The 17,962-nt window shown below is 38.9% G+C and overlaps 1 protein-coding gene across 1 annotated transcript; it reads right to left on the bottom strand.

Annotated features, from left to right (window-relative positions):
- Window positions 1-3,421: 3,421 nt before the first annotated feature.
- On the bottom strand, window positions 3,422-16,484 carry Coa7 (Cytochrome c oxidase assembly factor 7). Its single transcript, XM_053800064.2, has 4 exons — window positions 16,266-16,484; window positions 12,935-13,218; window positions 9,929-10,108; window positions 3,422-6,557 (listed from the first exon to the last, which is right to left on the bottom strand). The coding sequence occupies exons 1-4, from the start codon at window positions 16,363-16,365 to the stop codon at window positions 6,423-6,425; spliced, it is 699 nt and encodes a 232-aa protein (XP_053656039.1). The 5' UTR covers window positions 16,366-16,484; the 3' UTR covers window positions 3,422-6,422.
- Window positions 16,485-17,962: the final 1,478 nt, after the last annotated feature.

Below are 17,962 nucleotides of genomic sequence, written 5' to 3'. Positions count from 1 at the left end.
AAACAAAAGCATTCACATTGCTAAACTCACAAACTAGTATTTAGTCACTTAGCCATAATACCAACTTACCTCATAATTTGTAATATTTTACAATTAAGAATAAAACTAAGTATGCCCGAAATGCCTAGCCATGCTAAGCGTTCTAGTGGTACACTCTGTAATCACAATTTTACTACATGTAAACCAAACAATAACCAAATTTCTGTAAACTCAGCATTGTAATCCTTATAGAGAATAAACTTTGAATTTGAATTTGAATTTGAAAAATATTCTTTATCCATTTATCAGCGATGCAGATTACATGGTGAGTTTAAATATGTGGCCTGTAGTTATAACTTTTCTCTTGACATATGCAAGACATCACCATCCCTGTAGAAGCTATTATTAGATGTACTAGTCATTATATTTTGTTGTTGCAGAAGTACTATGAAGATTCTATGTTCAATAAAGCCTAGAGATAAGGCCTGTGTTTCTATCACAACACTATCTGCGCACACAACTTACTTCCTATGAAAGCAAAAGACTAGATAGATGGTGTAACATACCCCTAATGATAAGCAGGAACACCATGAGTACTCTAAAGTTACTAACACCCATGTACCTAGTTACTGCTAGGTGAACAGGGACAGCAGGTGTTTTAAGGAAAAGCCCCAATGTTTGCACCCATACAGGGGATCAAACCATGGATACTATATGCATGAGCTGAGTGTGCTACCAAGTGAGCTACAGGCCACCCTAATTTTTTTTTTTAACACATCGGCCATTTCCCACTGAGACAGGGTGACCCAAAAAGAAATAAAAACCCAAGAAGAAAAAAATTTTCATCAATCAACACTTCCACCATCACTCATGCATAAACACTGTCTTTGCAGAGGTGCTCAGTTACGACAGTTTAGATATCCCTCCAAACTGCCAATATCCCAAACCCCTCCTTTAAAGTGCAGGCATTGTACTTCCTACTTCCAGGACTCAGGTCTGGTTAACTGGTTTCCCTGAATCCATTCACAAAATATTACCTTGCTCACACTCCAACAGCTCATCAGGTCCCAAAAACCATTTATCTCCATTCACTCCTAACACACTCACACATGCTTGCTGGAAGTTCAAGCCCCTTGCCCACAAAACCTCCTATACCCCCTTCCCTCCAACCTCTTTGAGGATGACCCCTACCCCACCCTCCTTACCCTGCAGATTTATATGCTATCCAAGTCATTCTACTTTGATCCATTCTCTCTAAATGACCAAACTACCTCTACAACCCCTCTTTAGCCCTCTGACTAATACTTTCAGTAACTCCACAATTTCTCCTAATTTCCACACTCTGAATTCTCCGCATAATATTTACACCACACATTGCCCTTAGACAGGACATCTCCACAGCCTCCAGCCACCTCTTTGCTGCAGCATTTACAACCCAAGTTTCACACCCATGTAAGAGTCTTGGTACCACTATACTTTCGCACATTCCCTTCTTTGCTTCCATGGACAACGTGTTTTGTCTCCACAGATACCTCAACCCACCACTCACCTTTTTATCTTCATCAATTCTATGGTTAACCTCATCCTTCATATACCAATCCACTGGCAAGTGAACTCACAAATATCTGAAAACATTAAATTCTTCCTTATTCTCTCTCTCCAGTGTGATACTATTGAATTTTTCTTTATCTAAATCGTTTGATACCCTCATCACTTTACTCTTATCTATGTTCACTTTCAATGTTGTACCTTTACACACCCTCCCAAACTCATCCACTAACCTTTGCAACTTTTCTTTAGAATCTCTCAAAAGCTCAGCATCATCAGCAAAAAGTAACTGTCAACTCCCATTTTGTACATATTTGATTCCCCATAATTTAATCCCACCCTTCTCCCCAGCACCCTAACATTTACTTCTTTTATGACCCCAAGCTGCAAGGATGGTAGTAGTAGTAGTAGTAGTAGTAGTAGTAGTAGTAGTAGTAGTAGTAGTACAGTAGTAGTAGGACAATTGTGGTGAGAAGGGTTGCGTTTAAGAAAGACCTGTCAACATCACATTACAGTGGTCACCAGAATGGGTAATATCCTGCTGTTTAACAATTTGGATGTAGTGTAACTTATGGATTATTACTATAATCATGGGGGAGCAGAGCCCTAAACCCTTAGGATTATACACTGCATGTGGGGGGGGGATGGAAGGCATTCAGGCTCAATTCAGGGAACTGGAGCACAGATCCAATTCCCTAGATTAAGAGCCCCTCACCAGCATCAAGGAACCTCCCTTGAGCAGTGTAACTTATGGAATATTAATGAATATTGTTACTAACAGCAACGAGGGCAACCTCTATGCACTTTTGCCATCATAAATTTTCCTTAAAGACTAGTCTAGCTGAGTGATAGTTAGGTGAGTTTGGCTGGGCATGGCCACCACCTCCATAAAATGCTGTTTACCCAATACATGCATGTATGCATACATACATATACAGACTATAAACAGGTTTGAACTTAATGCACCAATTGATAATCAGTTCACTGAGAAGTGAGGTGCTATGGTGATGAAAGAGTCCAAGACAAAGAAGAACAGTAGAAAATGAGAGGGAGTTTGAGGTAATCAGTCCTTCAACCTGAATATGGTGTGTTCAATCCATCAATTTAGATAAAAGTTCATCATATGCAGAGAGAAGGGGCTTATGTACTGCAGACAGGTGAGGTGAAGCAGTTGGAGGTGGTGTCAACAGTCGACAAAATCCACTTAATGGAAGCAGGTCATGCCTAAAGGTTAGGCATGCTTATTTTTCTTATACAATAACACCAACTAGGGAAAAGATCAGCTTTGAGTGAGCTCTCTATAATGAGTGTGAAATAGAGTGAGGCCCAACCCTAGTGTGAGCCACCCTTGTCAAATTTTCTGCTATAAATGAAGAACAGATTTAGTATAACCATTCTACCAACAGGGAAGTTCCTATAGTATTGAATAATTAAACTATAAGTTAAGCCCTTTTGAAATCTTGGATGGCGTATGAGTAAGGGGAGGTCATACCTTCCCTTGCACATATCTCCCTTCAGTATTACAATGCTTTATGACCCACACAGATTTGGTGCCTGTGCTTTAAAGGAGAGGCAGGGTTATTGGCTGTTTGGAGGGAATCTGAACTGTTGTACCTGTACTCCTCTGGCAAGACAGTGATAGTGTGAATTATGGGGAAAATGTTTTTTTTCTGGGTCAGTCTGCCTCAGTGGGAGATGGTTAGTGTGATAAAAAAATAATATATAGTATAACTTTTGAGAAAAAACCCTGTCCACCATTGGACATCGAAATGAATTAATCTGAAATTTAAAAAAAAGATGAGCGTAAGTTCTTAGGGCTGCTCATAGATAATAAATTAAAATTTAGTGCTCACCCTACCCTCATTGGAAACTTGAGAATGAATGAAACACAGGATGGGTACTAATTTTTATTCAATCTGTATTTGGGTAAATGAAAGACCCTTTGACTCATCATCATTCACCATATTTGTTATATGTACTGTACTGTATCAGCATACCCCATACAACAGATTTTTATTTGTATACTTTTCCCTCAGTAGTGCAGCCAAGACTTTATTCTGGGAGCTTAAGCAAGGATTTCAAAAAATAAAAAAATCCAAGAAATTATCTTTAAAAGCATGTGATTTTCAAAATGTATGTGAAATTTCACAAGCTATCATGTTTTTGTGGTCACTAGTTGGTACAATACAGTGAAAATTAGCCAATAAGTGAAAAAAAAGTATTCACAAGAAACTACTATCTCATGCTTTGAATGTTCCATGGAGGAGTCTGGACACAGGAATTATCTCAGTTTTTTAAATCTTTATTTCTACATAGTATATGTGTACAAGGTCTAGAGGCCTAGCTGACATCAATGACATATTTCTATATAAAAAGCCTCTTGTTAAACAGAGCATTTTGGGCAAAATAGGTTAATTTTGTCCCCAGGATGCAACCCACACCAGTCAACTAATGCCCAGGTACCTATTTTACTGATAGGTGAACATGGACAGCAGGTATCTTAAGGAAACACATCCTAATGTTTTCACCCGTACTGGGGATCAAACCAAAGACCTCACTGTGTGAGCTGAGTTCACTAGCAATCAAGACAGCAACACTCCACAAAAGTGGCAGTAAAGCAATTGCTAAAACTACAGACTAATAGCACCGATGTCCCACATTATCAAAATATTTGAATCTTAAGAAACAAGATTGCTAACCACATGGATTCACAACAATTGTACAACCCAGGGCAGTATTGGGTTAGAGAAGGCTGCTCCTTCCTCTTGTAGTTGCTTCACCATTATGACATGATCTTCAGCGCATTGAAAGACAAGCAAAGTGCAGACTCTGCAAAAGCCTTTGACAAGTGTGGCCATGGTGTAATGACCCACAAAATACATGGCCTCATCTTTAGGGAAATAATGGCCTGGTCAACCAAGCTCTTGCTGCTGGTGGCCCGTTGGTCCACATACTCATCATAGCCTGGTTGATCTGGCACCTGGTGGGGTGTGTACATGTGCCGAATAAAGGTTACATACTCTTTGCATGCCACAGTTAGACAATAACAAGTGGTACAACATTGAGTCGTGGTCTCATGCGGTCATGCATCACTGCCAGCCATCATAAATGATAAGTGATAAGGCGTATAACTGGAAAAGTAGGCAGATGAATATTTAATTTTATAACAAATAGAACCCAGGATGTAACCGTGAGCAGAGTGAAATCAAAGGCTGCCGTAGTAAAAAGCTCTGTTCCTGAAAGCACAGTACATGTCATTGTTCTCTATTCTTAGTCTCATATTTGACAGTGGCATAAATCATAGCAATGTATCATCCTTTGCAGACAATACTTGAATTGTATGAGAGTGACATCTACTGAGGACACAGCAAACCTCTTAGCTGATATAAACAGTCTTCCAGTGGGTCACTGACAATATGATATTTAATGAGGATAAGTTTTAGTTACTAGGAGAAAGGGGCTAGTAACCCCTTCTCCTGTATAAATTACTAAATTTAAAAAGAGAAACTTTCGTTTTTCTTTTTGGGTCACCCCGCCTCAGTGGGATACGGCCGATGTGTTGAAAGAAAGAAGTTTTAGTTACTCTGTTATGGAAAGACTGAGGAAGCAGACTTGAATGAATTATAAAACATATTCAAATCACTCAAGAGAGCATATGATTAATGTTAGAGATTTGGGAGTAATAATGTTAGAGCTCATCTTCAAGGATTACAACGATGTCACTATCACAACCACAAGGACAATAATAGGCTGGATAATTAGAACTTTCAAAACAAGGAATGCCATGCCACTGATGTTACTCTTTTAGTCACTTGTTCTTTCTAGTCTAGAGTACTGCTGTACTCAAACAACTCCAAGGCAAGCAAAATAGCAGACCTGGAGAATGTTCAGAGAAATCCCTTTATCTGTACCCCTTGGAATGTAGACAGGAGAGGTATAATATAATCTATACCCTGAAAATTTTTAGAAGGCTTAGTTCCAATGAAAAGCAGGGATGCAAGGAATACATTTGGAAAAACTCCACAAGTGTAGATGTTAAATATTTATACTTTTTTTTTGGCCATGTGTTCTATGATATCGATATTGAGAGTATGAATGGTATATGTTTATAACAACAAATTTAGGTAAATGGACACATTTGCAGTGTTTAGATATTTTATTTAGGCTATGCTTTTCTCACTGGGAGTGTACAATTCTGGAGTGAATGGGAGGTAGTGTAGATGTCCTAGGATAGGTTGGAAGTAGGGCATGAAGGAAGGTGTAAGTTGTAGAGACCTTAGCATCCAGCAGGCTTGGCTGAGCATATTAAATTGGAGTGAGAGGAAGCAAGTAGTTTTTTGTGTTCTGATTTGCTGTCGGAATGTAAGGTAACATTTATAAAGGGATTCAGGAAAACCAATGAGCTGGACTTGAGGATATATGATGGCATAAGCCATATTTGCAGGAAAACCTTTATCCAGTATGTACTTGATATACAGAAATCCAATCCAGGGCATAACATTGTGATGGAGGAGGAATTTTAATGGTGAAACAATGCTGAGTATGTCTGAGAGAGAGTTGGGGATGTAGCAGTTTGGTGGATTTTATTAGAACTACGATATCCATGCACTTTCGAGAAGACAAGCTAGGGAATGAATGATGGTGAATGAGTTACCTTCTTTGGGTCACTTTCCTCACTAGAAAATGGCCATGGTGGTAACAATGAAAAGTATCTAAATATGTATAGTTCTAACATTGGGGAAAAATATTGTATCATTAATATAAAATAAAATAGATATCACTCCAATATCAATATTTTACCTCTTTAAAAATCACAACTGCCACCTTTTCACAATAAATGCAAAATATATACTATATATATATGTATATATATATATGTAGGTGAGGTCCAATAACTACAACTTTTGAGTTCCTTGTTGGAATTGTATTTCCATCTGTTCCTTTAACTGTTTTTGCATGTCTAATGCTTTCTCCTTGTATTCTTTACTCTTTTCTTCATTCTTCTCAACACCGTCTCCTTTGTGATACATCTGTTAAATAAGGAAACAAAAACATTAATAAAGTGTAAGTGAAAAATGTTAATGAACAAATAATATACAGTACAATGCTGAGCACAGCCGTTAACCAAGCCGAGAACTGCCCTCCCAGCCCTAAATAGAATTTGTTTACCTGTACTTCCCATTCCCCAGGCACTGTATCGTCCTTAGGGGCTTACAGCTTTCCAACGAATAATAATAATAATAATAATAATAATAATAATAATAATAATAATGATGGATTTATGAAGGATGAGGTTAATCATAGAATTGATGAGGGAAAAAAGGTGAGTGGTGCGTTGAGGTATATGTGGAGTCAAAAAACGTTATCTATGGAGACAAAGAAGGGAATGTATGAAAGTATAGTAGTACCAACACTCTTATATGGATGTGAAGCTTGGGTGGTAAATGCAGCAGCGAGGAGACGGTTGGAGGCAGTGGAGATGTCCTGTCTAAGGGCAATGTGTGGTGTAAATATTATGCAGAAAATTCGGAGTGTGGAAATTAGGAGAAGGTGTGGAGTTAATAAAAGCATTAGTCAGAGGGCAGAAGAGGGGTTGTTGAGGTGGTTTGGTCATTTAGAGAGAATGGATCAAAGTAGAATGACATGGAAAGCATATAAATCTATAGGGGAAGGAAAGAGGGGTAGGGGTCGTCCTCGAAAGGGTTGGAAAGAGGGGGTAAAGGAGGTTTTGTGGGCGAGGGGCTTGGACTTCCAGCAAGCGTGCATGAGCGTGTTAGATAGGAGTGAATGGAGACGAATGATACTTGGGACCTGACGATCTGTTGGAGTGTGAGCAGGGTAATATTTAGTGAAGGGATTCAGGGAAACCGGTTATTTTCATATAGTCGGACTTGAGTCCTGGAAATGGGAAGTACAATGCCTGCACTTTAAAGGAGGGGTTTGGGATATTGGCAGTTTGGAGGGATATGTTGTGTATCTTTATATGTATATGCTTCTAAACTGTTGTATTCTGAGCACCTCTGCAAAAGCAGTGATAATGTGTGAGTGTGGTGAAAGTGTTGAATGATGATGAAAGTATTTTCTTTTTGGGGATTTTCTTTCTTTTTTGGGTCACCCTGCCTCGATGGAAGACGGCCGACTTGTTGAAAAAAAAAAAAAAATAATAATGATAGTAATAATAGGAATACTCCATGGGGAAGTGGAACAGAATTCTTCCTCCATAAGCCATGCGTGTTGTAAGAGGCGACTAAAATGCCGGGAGCAAGGGGCTAGTAATCCCTTCTCCTGTATAAATTACTAAATTTAAAAAGAGAAACTTTCATTTTTCTTTTTGGGCCACCCTGCCTTGGTGGGATACGGCCGGTTTGTTGAAAGAAAAGAATAATAATAATAATAATATAAATAATCATCTAAGATCTATGTATCATTTAGGTTTTTTTTTATTAACACCAGCCGTTTTTTCCACCAAGACAGGGTGACCTGTAAAAGAAGAAACAATTTCATCATCATTCACTCCTTCACTGTCTTACCAGAGGCATGCCTACACTACATTTAAAAAACTGCAACATATCAACACCCCTCTTTCAGAGGGAAGGTACTGTACTTCCCATCTCCAGGACTCAAGTCCAGCTAACTGGTTTCCTCATCCTTCAAAAACCCATCTGCCAACAAGTCTACTCCCAAATATCTGAACACATTCACAGGATGGATTTATGAAGGATGAGGTTAATCATAGAATTGATGAAGGAAAAAAGGTGAGTGGTGCATGAGGTATATGTGGAGTCAAAAATGTTATCTATAGAGGCAAAGAAGGGAATGTATGAAAGCATAATAGTACCAACACTCTTATATGGGTGTGAAGCTTGGGTTGTAAATGCTGCAGCAAGGAGGCAGTTGGAGGCAGTGGAGATGTCCTGTCTAAGAGCAATGTGTGGTGTAAATATTATGCAGAAAATTCGGAGTGTGGAAATTAGGAGAAGGTGTGGAGTTAATAAAAGTATTAGTCAGAGGGCTGAAGAGGATTTGTTGAGGTGGTTTGGTCATTTAGAGAGAATGGATCAAAGTAGAATGACATGGAGAGTGTATAAATCTGTACAGGAAGGAAGGCGGGGTAGGGGTCATCCTCGAAAAGGTTGGAGGGAGGGGGGTAAAGGAGGTGTTGCGGGCGAAGGGTTTGGACTTCCAGCAAGCGTCCGTGAGCGTGTTAGACAGGAGTGAATGGAGACAAATGGTATTTGGGACCTGACAATCTTTTGGAGTGTGAGCAAGGTAATATTTAGTGAAGGGATTCAGGGAAACCAGTTATTTTATATAACTGGACTTGAGTCCTGGAAATGGGAAGTACAATGCCTGCATTCTAAAGGAGGGGTTTGGGATATTGGCGGTTTGGCAAGATATATTGTGTATTTTTATACGTATATACTTCTAAACTGTTGTATTCTGGGCACCTCTGCAAAAACAGTGATTATGCGTGAGTGAGGTGAAAGTGTTGAATGATGATGAAAGTATTTTCTTTTTGGGGATTTTCTTTCTCTTTGGGTCACCCTGCCTCGGTGGGAGGCGGCCGACTTGTTGAAAAAAAAAAAAAATTCACAGGATATATGTAAGATATAAAAGGACACTAAAATTTTGGCTGTGATGAACTTAATGGAGATTTTAAAAATACATTTAGCTTAAACTATATAAATTTGCTGAAACTTTTAAATGTATAGCATATACAGTACGTTCTAGGTAGTAGGTTGGTAGACAGCAACCACCCAGGGAGGTACTACTGTCCTGCCAAGTGAGTGTAAGACGAAAGCCTGTAATTATTTTACATGATGGTAGGATTGCTGGTGTCCCTTTTTCTGTCTTATAAACATGCAAGATTTCAGGCACATCTTGCTACTTCTACTTACACTTAGGTCACACTACACATACATGTACAAGCATATATACATGTATACATACCCCTCTGGGTTTTCTTCTATTTTCTTTCTAGTTCTTGTTCTTGTTTATTTCCTCTTATCTCCATGGGGAAGTGGAACAGAATTCTTCCTCCTTCTTCCTTGCCGGGAGCAAGGGGCTAGTAACCCCTTCTCCTGTATATATATATATATATATTACTAAATTTAAAAGGAGAAACTTTAGATTTTCCTTTTGGGCCACCCCACCTCAGTGGGATACAGCTGGTGCGTTGAAAGAAAGAAAGATACAGTACGTATATAAATAGTCACTTTACTGAGTATTTTCGTACTGCACCCTTATCGTGGTCAATGAGTGCATTTAGCTTGATCCAAGGAAAGGGGCATGAGCTCCAAATCCTTGGATTAACAGTCCTTCACAAGCATCAAGGTTCTCCCCACTTGTTATCTTACTAAAATCAAATTTTTAGTTTTGTAAAGATATGTGAGCTACATACCTGAGAAATATTTGCACAAGCATACATATTGCCCAGCTCACAGGCTTTCAAGGAGTAGCTGAAGGCTTTGCTCATATCCTTGTTGATAGCGTCCTTGACTCCTTGAATGAATATGCCCGAGATGTAGTAGCAAGATAAAGCATTGTTACCCAAACATGCCTTGTCTAAGAGCTCCAACCCCTGCAGAGTTACAGGAATAATTAAGAGAAATTAATAGGAAAATTGCATCTATTTAAATTTCTAGAAAACTTTTGATAGATCTTCTCATGGACTGCTAATTTTTAAACTACAAAACAGGCAGAATACAAGGCAAACTATTGAAAGGTAGTACATTAGTAGGCAACTGTTACTTTAGTGTGGACTGAAAGCTTGTTAAATGTTTTGCACTCTGACAGGATTGCAGGGCTTATTTTATTGTTTCATGAACACACAATGATAAGTAAGTCTTACAAACTTAAACTTAAATTAAGTACAAGTATACACTTATCCTTATTTTCATGTGTATCTTAATCATTCTGTAATACCATAATAAGAATTTCTTGACAGGAAGAATAAGCCATACCTGTAAGCTGAAAAAGAAATGCATTGCATCCTAGTGGCTTTCTTGTCCCTAATAATATTTTATTACATGTAAATTACATTATCTGTGTACTGCATTAAAGATATAAAAATCTGAATATGAAGTGGTTCTGAAAGGATACTAGAGAGTTGTTCTTCACAGACTGATGTAGAACAAGTGGACTGTTTCCGAGAGGACATGGGAACTTGTGTTATGGCCACTGGGAATTTTAAAATATTATATGATAGACTAAATGTTAAGATGGCAAACCACAAGCATAGTTCTGATCTTGTTACTATAAACTGTTTATCCCTTGTCACACTTCAAGATAGATACTACCTGGGGTTTACCTGGAGAGGGTTTCGGGGGTCAACGCCCCTGCAGCTTGGTCTGAGATCAGGCCTCATGGTGGATCAGGGTCATAATCAACCAGGTTGTTACTGCTGGCCACACGCAAGCTGACGTACGAACCACAGCCCGGTTGGTCAGGTACTGACTTTAGGTGCCTGTCCAGTGCTTAACTTTGCCTTTACTTCTGGACATGCCCTATTTCTTTTATAAAATTTATTATATTGCTACTATACTCTACCTCCCTTAATGAAGAATACTGTATTTGGATTATTAACCCAATAATAATAATTCATGCGAGTCATTTAGCGCAAAACATGGTGGAGGCTCGCTCCTCCATCTGCTGAGAGCCAGACTGACTCACTGGACTTCTGTGCCAGCCTTCGTCGGGTGTGGACGTCTCTCTCTCGCCTGTGTATCAGTGACAAATTTCTACCATTCTCTCTGGGATGCTTGTCCTCATCTATTTTGCCCGCCAGGCACTCTACAGGAGGGGCACCTGTTCATCAGCTTACTTTTAGCCAGCTCCATTTTTTCCACTCTGTGGAAAATTCTTTAATGGTCTTTGGTGGGAAGCTGGTTACTGAACTCAGGTGGGGGTGTGGGCGTCCCAATCTGCTGGGGCTTGGCAATGGCGTCCACCAGATATAATTGGAAACTTTCAAGTTTCTGTCTCTCTTTACAAAGGAACTTTTGTTCCTTTTCTTTCATCACCCAGCCTTGGGCAACAATTTTTCCTCATCCCATCGAGAAACCGGGCTTGATACGGCTTATGCTGTCAGTGACCCTGCTAAACCCAACAAAGAAAGAAAGAAGAAAGACTGATTTGCTTACTATCTGTACTTACCTAGATATTATTAACCCAAAGGGTTAGTAACACAGGATAACCCAAGAAAGCCACTATGGCTTATTTCCATCTGGTCCTTTGATCCTTTTGTCCAGGACAACTCACAGCAGCCAGCTAACACCTAGGTACCTACTTACCACTCGGTGAACAGTTTGGGCAACAGGTATAAGAAACGTGCCCAATGTCTCCGCTTGTAACTGGACTGAACCAAGGTCCTTAAGATGTGAGCTCAACACACTACCATTTGAGCCATGACTATACAGCCTCTCCTCACTTAACGACGGAGTTCCGTTCCTAAGACCACATTAGTAAACAAATTCATCACTAAACGTGGAGCATACTATAATGGTAGTGGGTTTGTGTCAACTATCTTTGATATTGTTTTAATATCACCTTTGCACCATTTATAAAGTTTTTAGTATACTTTTAAATGTTTATACAGTAGTGTACTGTATACTGTAATAGACAGAATAGAGGAAATAAGCTCTAATATACATTATTTAGGTGCCCTGTGCCTGGTGGCAAAAGCTCTCGCTTCACACAGTGAGGGTTCGGGTTCGATTCCCGGCAAAGGGGTGGAAACATCGGATGTGTTTCCTTACACTGGTTGTCTATATTCACCCATCGGTAAAATGGGTACCTGGGTGTTAATCGACTGGTGTGAGTCGCATCCTGGGACAAAGCTGACCTAATCTGCCCGAAATGCTCTGCATAACAAGGGGCTTTCTATATAGTAGTATGTCACTGCTGTCAGCTAGGCCTGTATACCTAGTACATGTACTTGTAGTAAATAAAGATGTCATTATTATTCTTATTTTTATTATTATTATACATACTGGTTGGGGAGCCCGTCGTAAGTCCAAGTTGTAGGTAAATGAGTACGTTGCTAAGTGAAGAAAGGCTGTACTAGTATACACTATTTCAACTTTTATCAGAATTTTTTTATTATTATTATTAACACACTGGCCGATTCCCACCAAGGCAGGGTGGCCCGAAAAAGAAAAACTTTCACCATCATTCACTCCATCACTGTCTTGCCAGAAGGGTGCTTTACACTACAGTTTTTAAACTGCAACATTAACACCCCTCCTTCAGAGTGCAGGCACTGTACTTCGGGAGCGATGGGCTAGTAACCCCTTCTCCTGTAGACACTTACTAAAAAAGAGAAGAAGACACTTTTACCAGAATAATTAACAATAATTCTATTATACAGTACACAAAATTGTTAATGCATTATATATCACATACATACCTGTTTATAATCTTTTTCTCTCTGGGCATTAACTGGTGTATTAGACACACACAAGAGTCCACCATTGAGACAAGAATCAGCGTTACCCGCTGAGCATCCCTTCAGATAATAGTCATATGCTTCATCCATGTTCTGCTTGCAGCCTTTACCCAAAAAATTATAATTTGCATACTTGTAACAACTCTTGGCATATGAAGATTCATCACAATTGCTTCTATACACTTTTGCAGCTTTTGCAAAGTCTCTCTTCACACCTTCTAGATAGTCCCCTAAGAGATGACAACCTAGAAAATACCAGTGTTTTAGTAATGACATTTAATTTACATATACTCTTGCCAGTACAGCATTTAAAAGGATTCTCAGCATGCACACAACATCTCACACAAGCTCTTTTCAGTCCCAGTGTCTGTAGGTTACAGACAGACAGAAAGTCCCATGATTCAATACACAAATAACCCATACATAAGAGAAAGAAGCTTATGACGATGTTTCAGTTTGACCTGGACCATTGACAAGTCACACAAACACATGAAGGTGAGGGAGCCAGTATACATAGGAAAGGGGGACAAGGATGGGACAAAGAGAGGAAGAAAGAAGGAAGTGAAATAGTAGTGGTACAGGTAATGCTGATTTATCAGACTGAGGATAAAGCCTCCACAAGGATATTCCTTGTGTTGAATGACTTGCATGACTCACACAGAATTATTGCTTCAGATAAACACAGAGTAATATGGTAGTAATACATCTGAGCAATATTTCAAATGATACCATATACTACATTGTCTTTTTATATGATGCAAAATACTGTAAGTAAAAATTTACTAAGAGCGAGCCTCTATCAGTGTAAGTATATTATTCATTCAAACTCAAGCATTTGTTAAGATCTTACTTTACATAATCCAAGAAAGCACAGTAATATGATTATTTCAGTAGAAATCTCTGAGCCTCTTTTCTATCATGCAACCCACAACAGTTGGCAAACACCTAGGTATTATAACGACATTTCGGTCCGACTTGGACCATTTACAAAGTGACTTTTTAAATGGTCCAAGTCGGACCGAAACGACGTCGTAAGCTTCTCTCTTTTATGTGCGGGTTATTTGTGTATCGTTCCAGTCACGGTATTGTGCCTTTTTTGTTATTTATTACCTAGGTATTATACCTACTTAACGCTGGGTGAACAGACAGTATGTGAAGATTTGCCCATATATCTCATGTCACCTGAGGATTACACCCAGGGTCTTCCAGCTGTCAGCCAGATGCACTATCGCTGCACTATAATTTGTACTTGACAGAGAATATTATTGCAATACTGTATTCTGATAGCCAATCAAGATAAATTTGAAGTTTGAGGTAAACCAATCAAATAAATGAACAGTACATATTTTTGCTGCTCTATGCAGGTTCATTACATATATGCAAATCTTTAATCAGTAATTCTATATGTGATTTACTGTATACCAGTACTCAACATATGCAATCAGTTCTGCACACAAAATATATTTAATTTCTTTAATAACTGACAGTGGTAATAAATACATTTAACTCAGGATACATAATATAGAAAAATTGTGCTATAATATGATTTATTTATATTCTGTGATGGAATATCGACACTGTGTGGCCCTTGTGGGTTTAGCCCTTAGTTATAATTATAATAATAATAATAATAATAATTGATGGAATATGACAAAGATAAATTATATTATTATATTTAGTGACCTCAATGAGGAATCCCCATGGAAATAAGCCACCTCCCTAGTTAAGAACAATAATAAATTTGTTGAGTTAGGCATAAGAATTAACAACTGGGCATCTACACTGCAAACTGAATTGTTTGCAATCCTAATGGCGCTAAAGCTAACCTATGACACTGAGCTTGACTCTATCATCATTACTGATTCTATGTCATCATTGAAGGCTCTTGGCTCATATAATGACTCCAACAACATGCTCATTGGGGAAGCCAGGTATAGATACTCAAAAATTAGGGACAAAGGAATTAATGTACAATTGCTATGGATCCCATCACACATTGGATTACTCCTTCATGATAAAGTTGATATGTTAGCCAAGAAGAGTATCGAGAAGGAGAATGTAGAATATAACTTTGGTATAACTGTGTCTAGCATTAGGAATAATATTAGGAGAGAAGTAAATAATGAAAATGATTGTTATAGGAATGCAGTTAGAAGCCTGAGTAGATCTATAACCCACTATGATAACATGAATGTAGATAAGTATGTTTATGGAGCAACTTGCAATGTGAACAGACTGACTGATGTTGTAGTGGCCAGGCTTAGGCTTGGTTACAAGTACTTCTGGCAGTTTGGGAGACACACAGATGATGATCAAACTAAATGTAAATTATGTGATCAGGCATATGGTCACTCTCTTGAGCACTATGTGCTTAATTGTCCACTTATTGAGGAATACAGAGACAGACAGTATAATAACCTATGTGACATGTCAAGATATCTTATTAATGAAAATAAGATACCAGATATACTAAGCAAATTTCCTAAATTTGCTTGTAACAGATAAGTGAACTATAGATATGTAGATATAAATCCATATGTATTCCTGTTAACCCTTTGGGGCCTAGTTCCTAGGTCTTTTGTGTATCCATATGCTCTCGCGCTACCGTCCACAGGATGGATATGGGGTGCACAATAAACTAGCCACTTCGGTGGCAAAATCTAAAAAAAATCTGTTTGACTTCACTTAAATTTACATAATGTATTATTTTGTATGTTAATAATGTGTCCTCAAGACCACTAAAACTCTTGTTTGAGTTCATCAGGTTATCTCAGGTTATCCCTCGAGAAGATGAACTGATGCCAGTGAAGTGCTCTTGGTCAAAGGAAGTGAAGCTAACCTCCTCTTCCATGGATCAAACCTGATTGCTTCCCATCCCCTAAGAGCTATATGACCAATATGGGTTTATCTATCCCTCCTATGTAATAATAATAATAATAATAATAATAATAATAATAATAATAATAATATTCAAGGTTAAATCTACACAATTTACCAAATTCAATTTTCTTAAAAGTTTGTAATTGTACATAAGGCCTAAATAAAAAAATAACAGCAATACATAATAAAATTATCTGAATTATACTAAGGGGTAAGTGCTAAACCTGTAGGGGTCATAACCTGGGAAATGGAAGGCAATGAGATTCGATCCAAGGAAAATCATAACTAACATCAGCTCCTTGGATCAAGAGCCTCTCACCAATATAAGGAACCTTCCTTGATGGGGGGGAATACCCAAGCAAAAAAAAAAAACTGGAGGCCCGTACGGGTTTAGCGCCCAGGTTACACTTACTATCAGGCTTCTTCTCGGAGAAACATCCAAACCTGTATTCTATCCCGAGGTTTTCAATAAATTCCTTCACGTCTTCTTCTTTTTTCAGATCATAGGCCATAACGTGACAGTATAATTACTATTAAAAATATTATTGTACCACCGGTGTTGTTGTTGGGGTTATTAAAGGTCGCTAAAGATTACGCCTTAATGAACCCCAATGGAAATAAGTCACTCTGTCTGACTTTGTTGGGTTATTCTAGGTTCTCTGCACATATGTTGCTATGTATGATAATCAATGTAACTGTATTTGTGTATACCTGAATAAACTTGCTAACTTACTTACTTACTTATTAAAGGACGCTAAAGATTACGCCTTAATGAACCCTGGGTTATTAAAGGACGCCGAAGATTACACCTTAATGAACCCTGCCTCCAGGGCCTCAGAGAAACATACATTGACTTAATCAAGTAAGTTTATTAAGCAAGTAAGTAAGCTTATTCAGATACAGGTACACATAAATACAATTCCATAAATTATCACACATGGCAACATATGTGTAGATTACCTAGGATGGGATAATATGCAAAACAACCACGGGAGGGGGAGGGAGTGGAATGATAGCTCTAGGCCTTTTGTGTTGCAATCAACATATCAGGATCTTGCAGTGTTGCATAAATGAGGAAGAAGTCCAAGCAAATTCACTCAGGGGAACGTTTTTTGCTCGAGCGAGAAACGTTTCCTTGAGCGGATCAACCTGGTCTTCCTATTAATTTCTGCAACATTGCAAGCTCCTGAAAATGTGTCCTAGTGTTTGCTCATGTGTCTTTCTCAACAAATTTACCGGTATATATTACCAACTGACACATATGCAACTTTTTTATTTTTATTATCACACCGGCCGATTCCCACCAAGGCAGGGTGGCCCGAAAAAGAAAAACTTTCACCATCATTCACTCCATCACTGTCTTGCCAGAAGGGTGCTTTACACTACAGTTTTTAAACTGCAACATTAACACCCCTCCTTCAGAGTGCAGGCACTGTACTTCCCATCTCCAGGACTCAAGTCCGGCCTGCCGGTTTCCCTGAATCCCTTCATAAATGTTACTTTGCTCACACTCCAACAGCACGTCAAGTATTAAAAACCATTTGTCTCCATTCACTCCTATCAAACACGCTCACGCATGCCTGCTGGAAGTCCAAGCCCCTCGCACACAAAACCTCCTTTACCCCCTCCCTCCAACCCTTCCTAGGCCGACACCTACCCCGCCTTCCTTCCACTACAGACTGATACACTCTTGAAGTCATTCTGTTTCGCTCCATTCTCTCTACATGTCCGAACCACCTCAACAACCCTTCCTCAGCCCTCTGGACAACAGTTTTGGTAATCCCGCACCTCCTCCTAACTTCCAAACTACGAATTCTCTGCATTATATTCACACCACACATTGCCCTCAGACATGACATCTCCACTGCCTCCAGCCTTCTCCTCGCTGCAACATTCATCACCCACGCTTCACACCCATATAAGAGCGTTGGTAAAACTATACTCTCATACATTCCCCTCTTTGCCTCCAAGGACAAAGTTCTTTGTCTCCACAGACTCCTAAGTGCACCACTCACTCTTTTTCCCTCATCAATTCTATGATTCACCTCATCTTTCATAGACCCATCCGCTGACACGTCCACTCCCAAATATCTGAATACGTTCACCTCC

Source organism: Cherax quadricarinatus, chromosome 91 (assembly GCF_038502225.1).
Source record: "Cherax quadricarinatus isolate ZL_2023a chromosome 91, ASM3850222v1, whole genome shotgun sequence".
Lineage (NCBI taxonomy): Eukaryota > Metazoa > Arthropoda > Malacostraca > Decapoda > Parastacidae > Cherax > Cherax quadricarinatus.
This window is presented reverse-complemented; position numbering and strand designations above follow the sequence as displayed.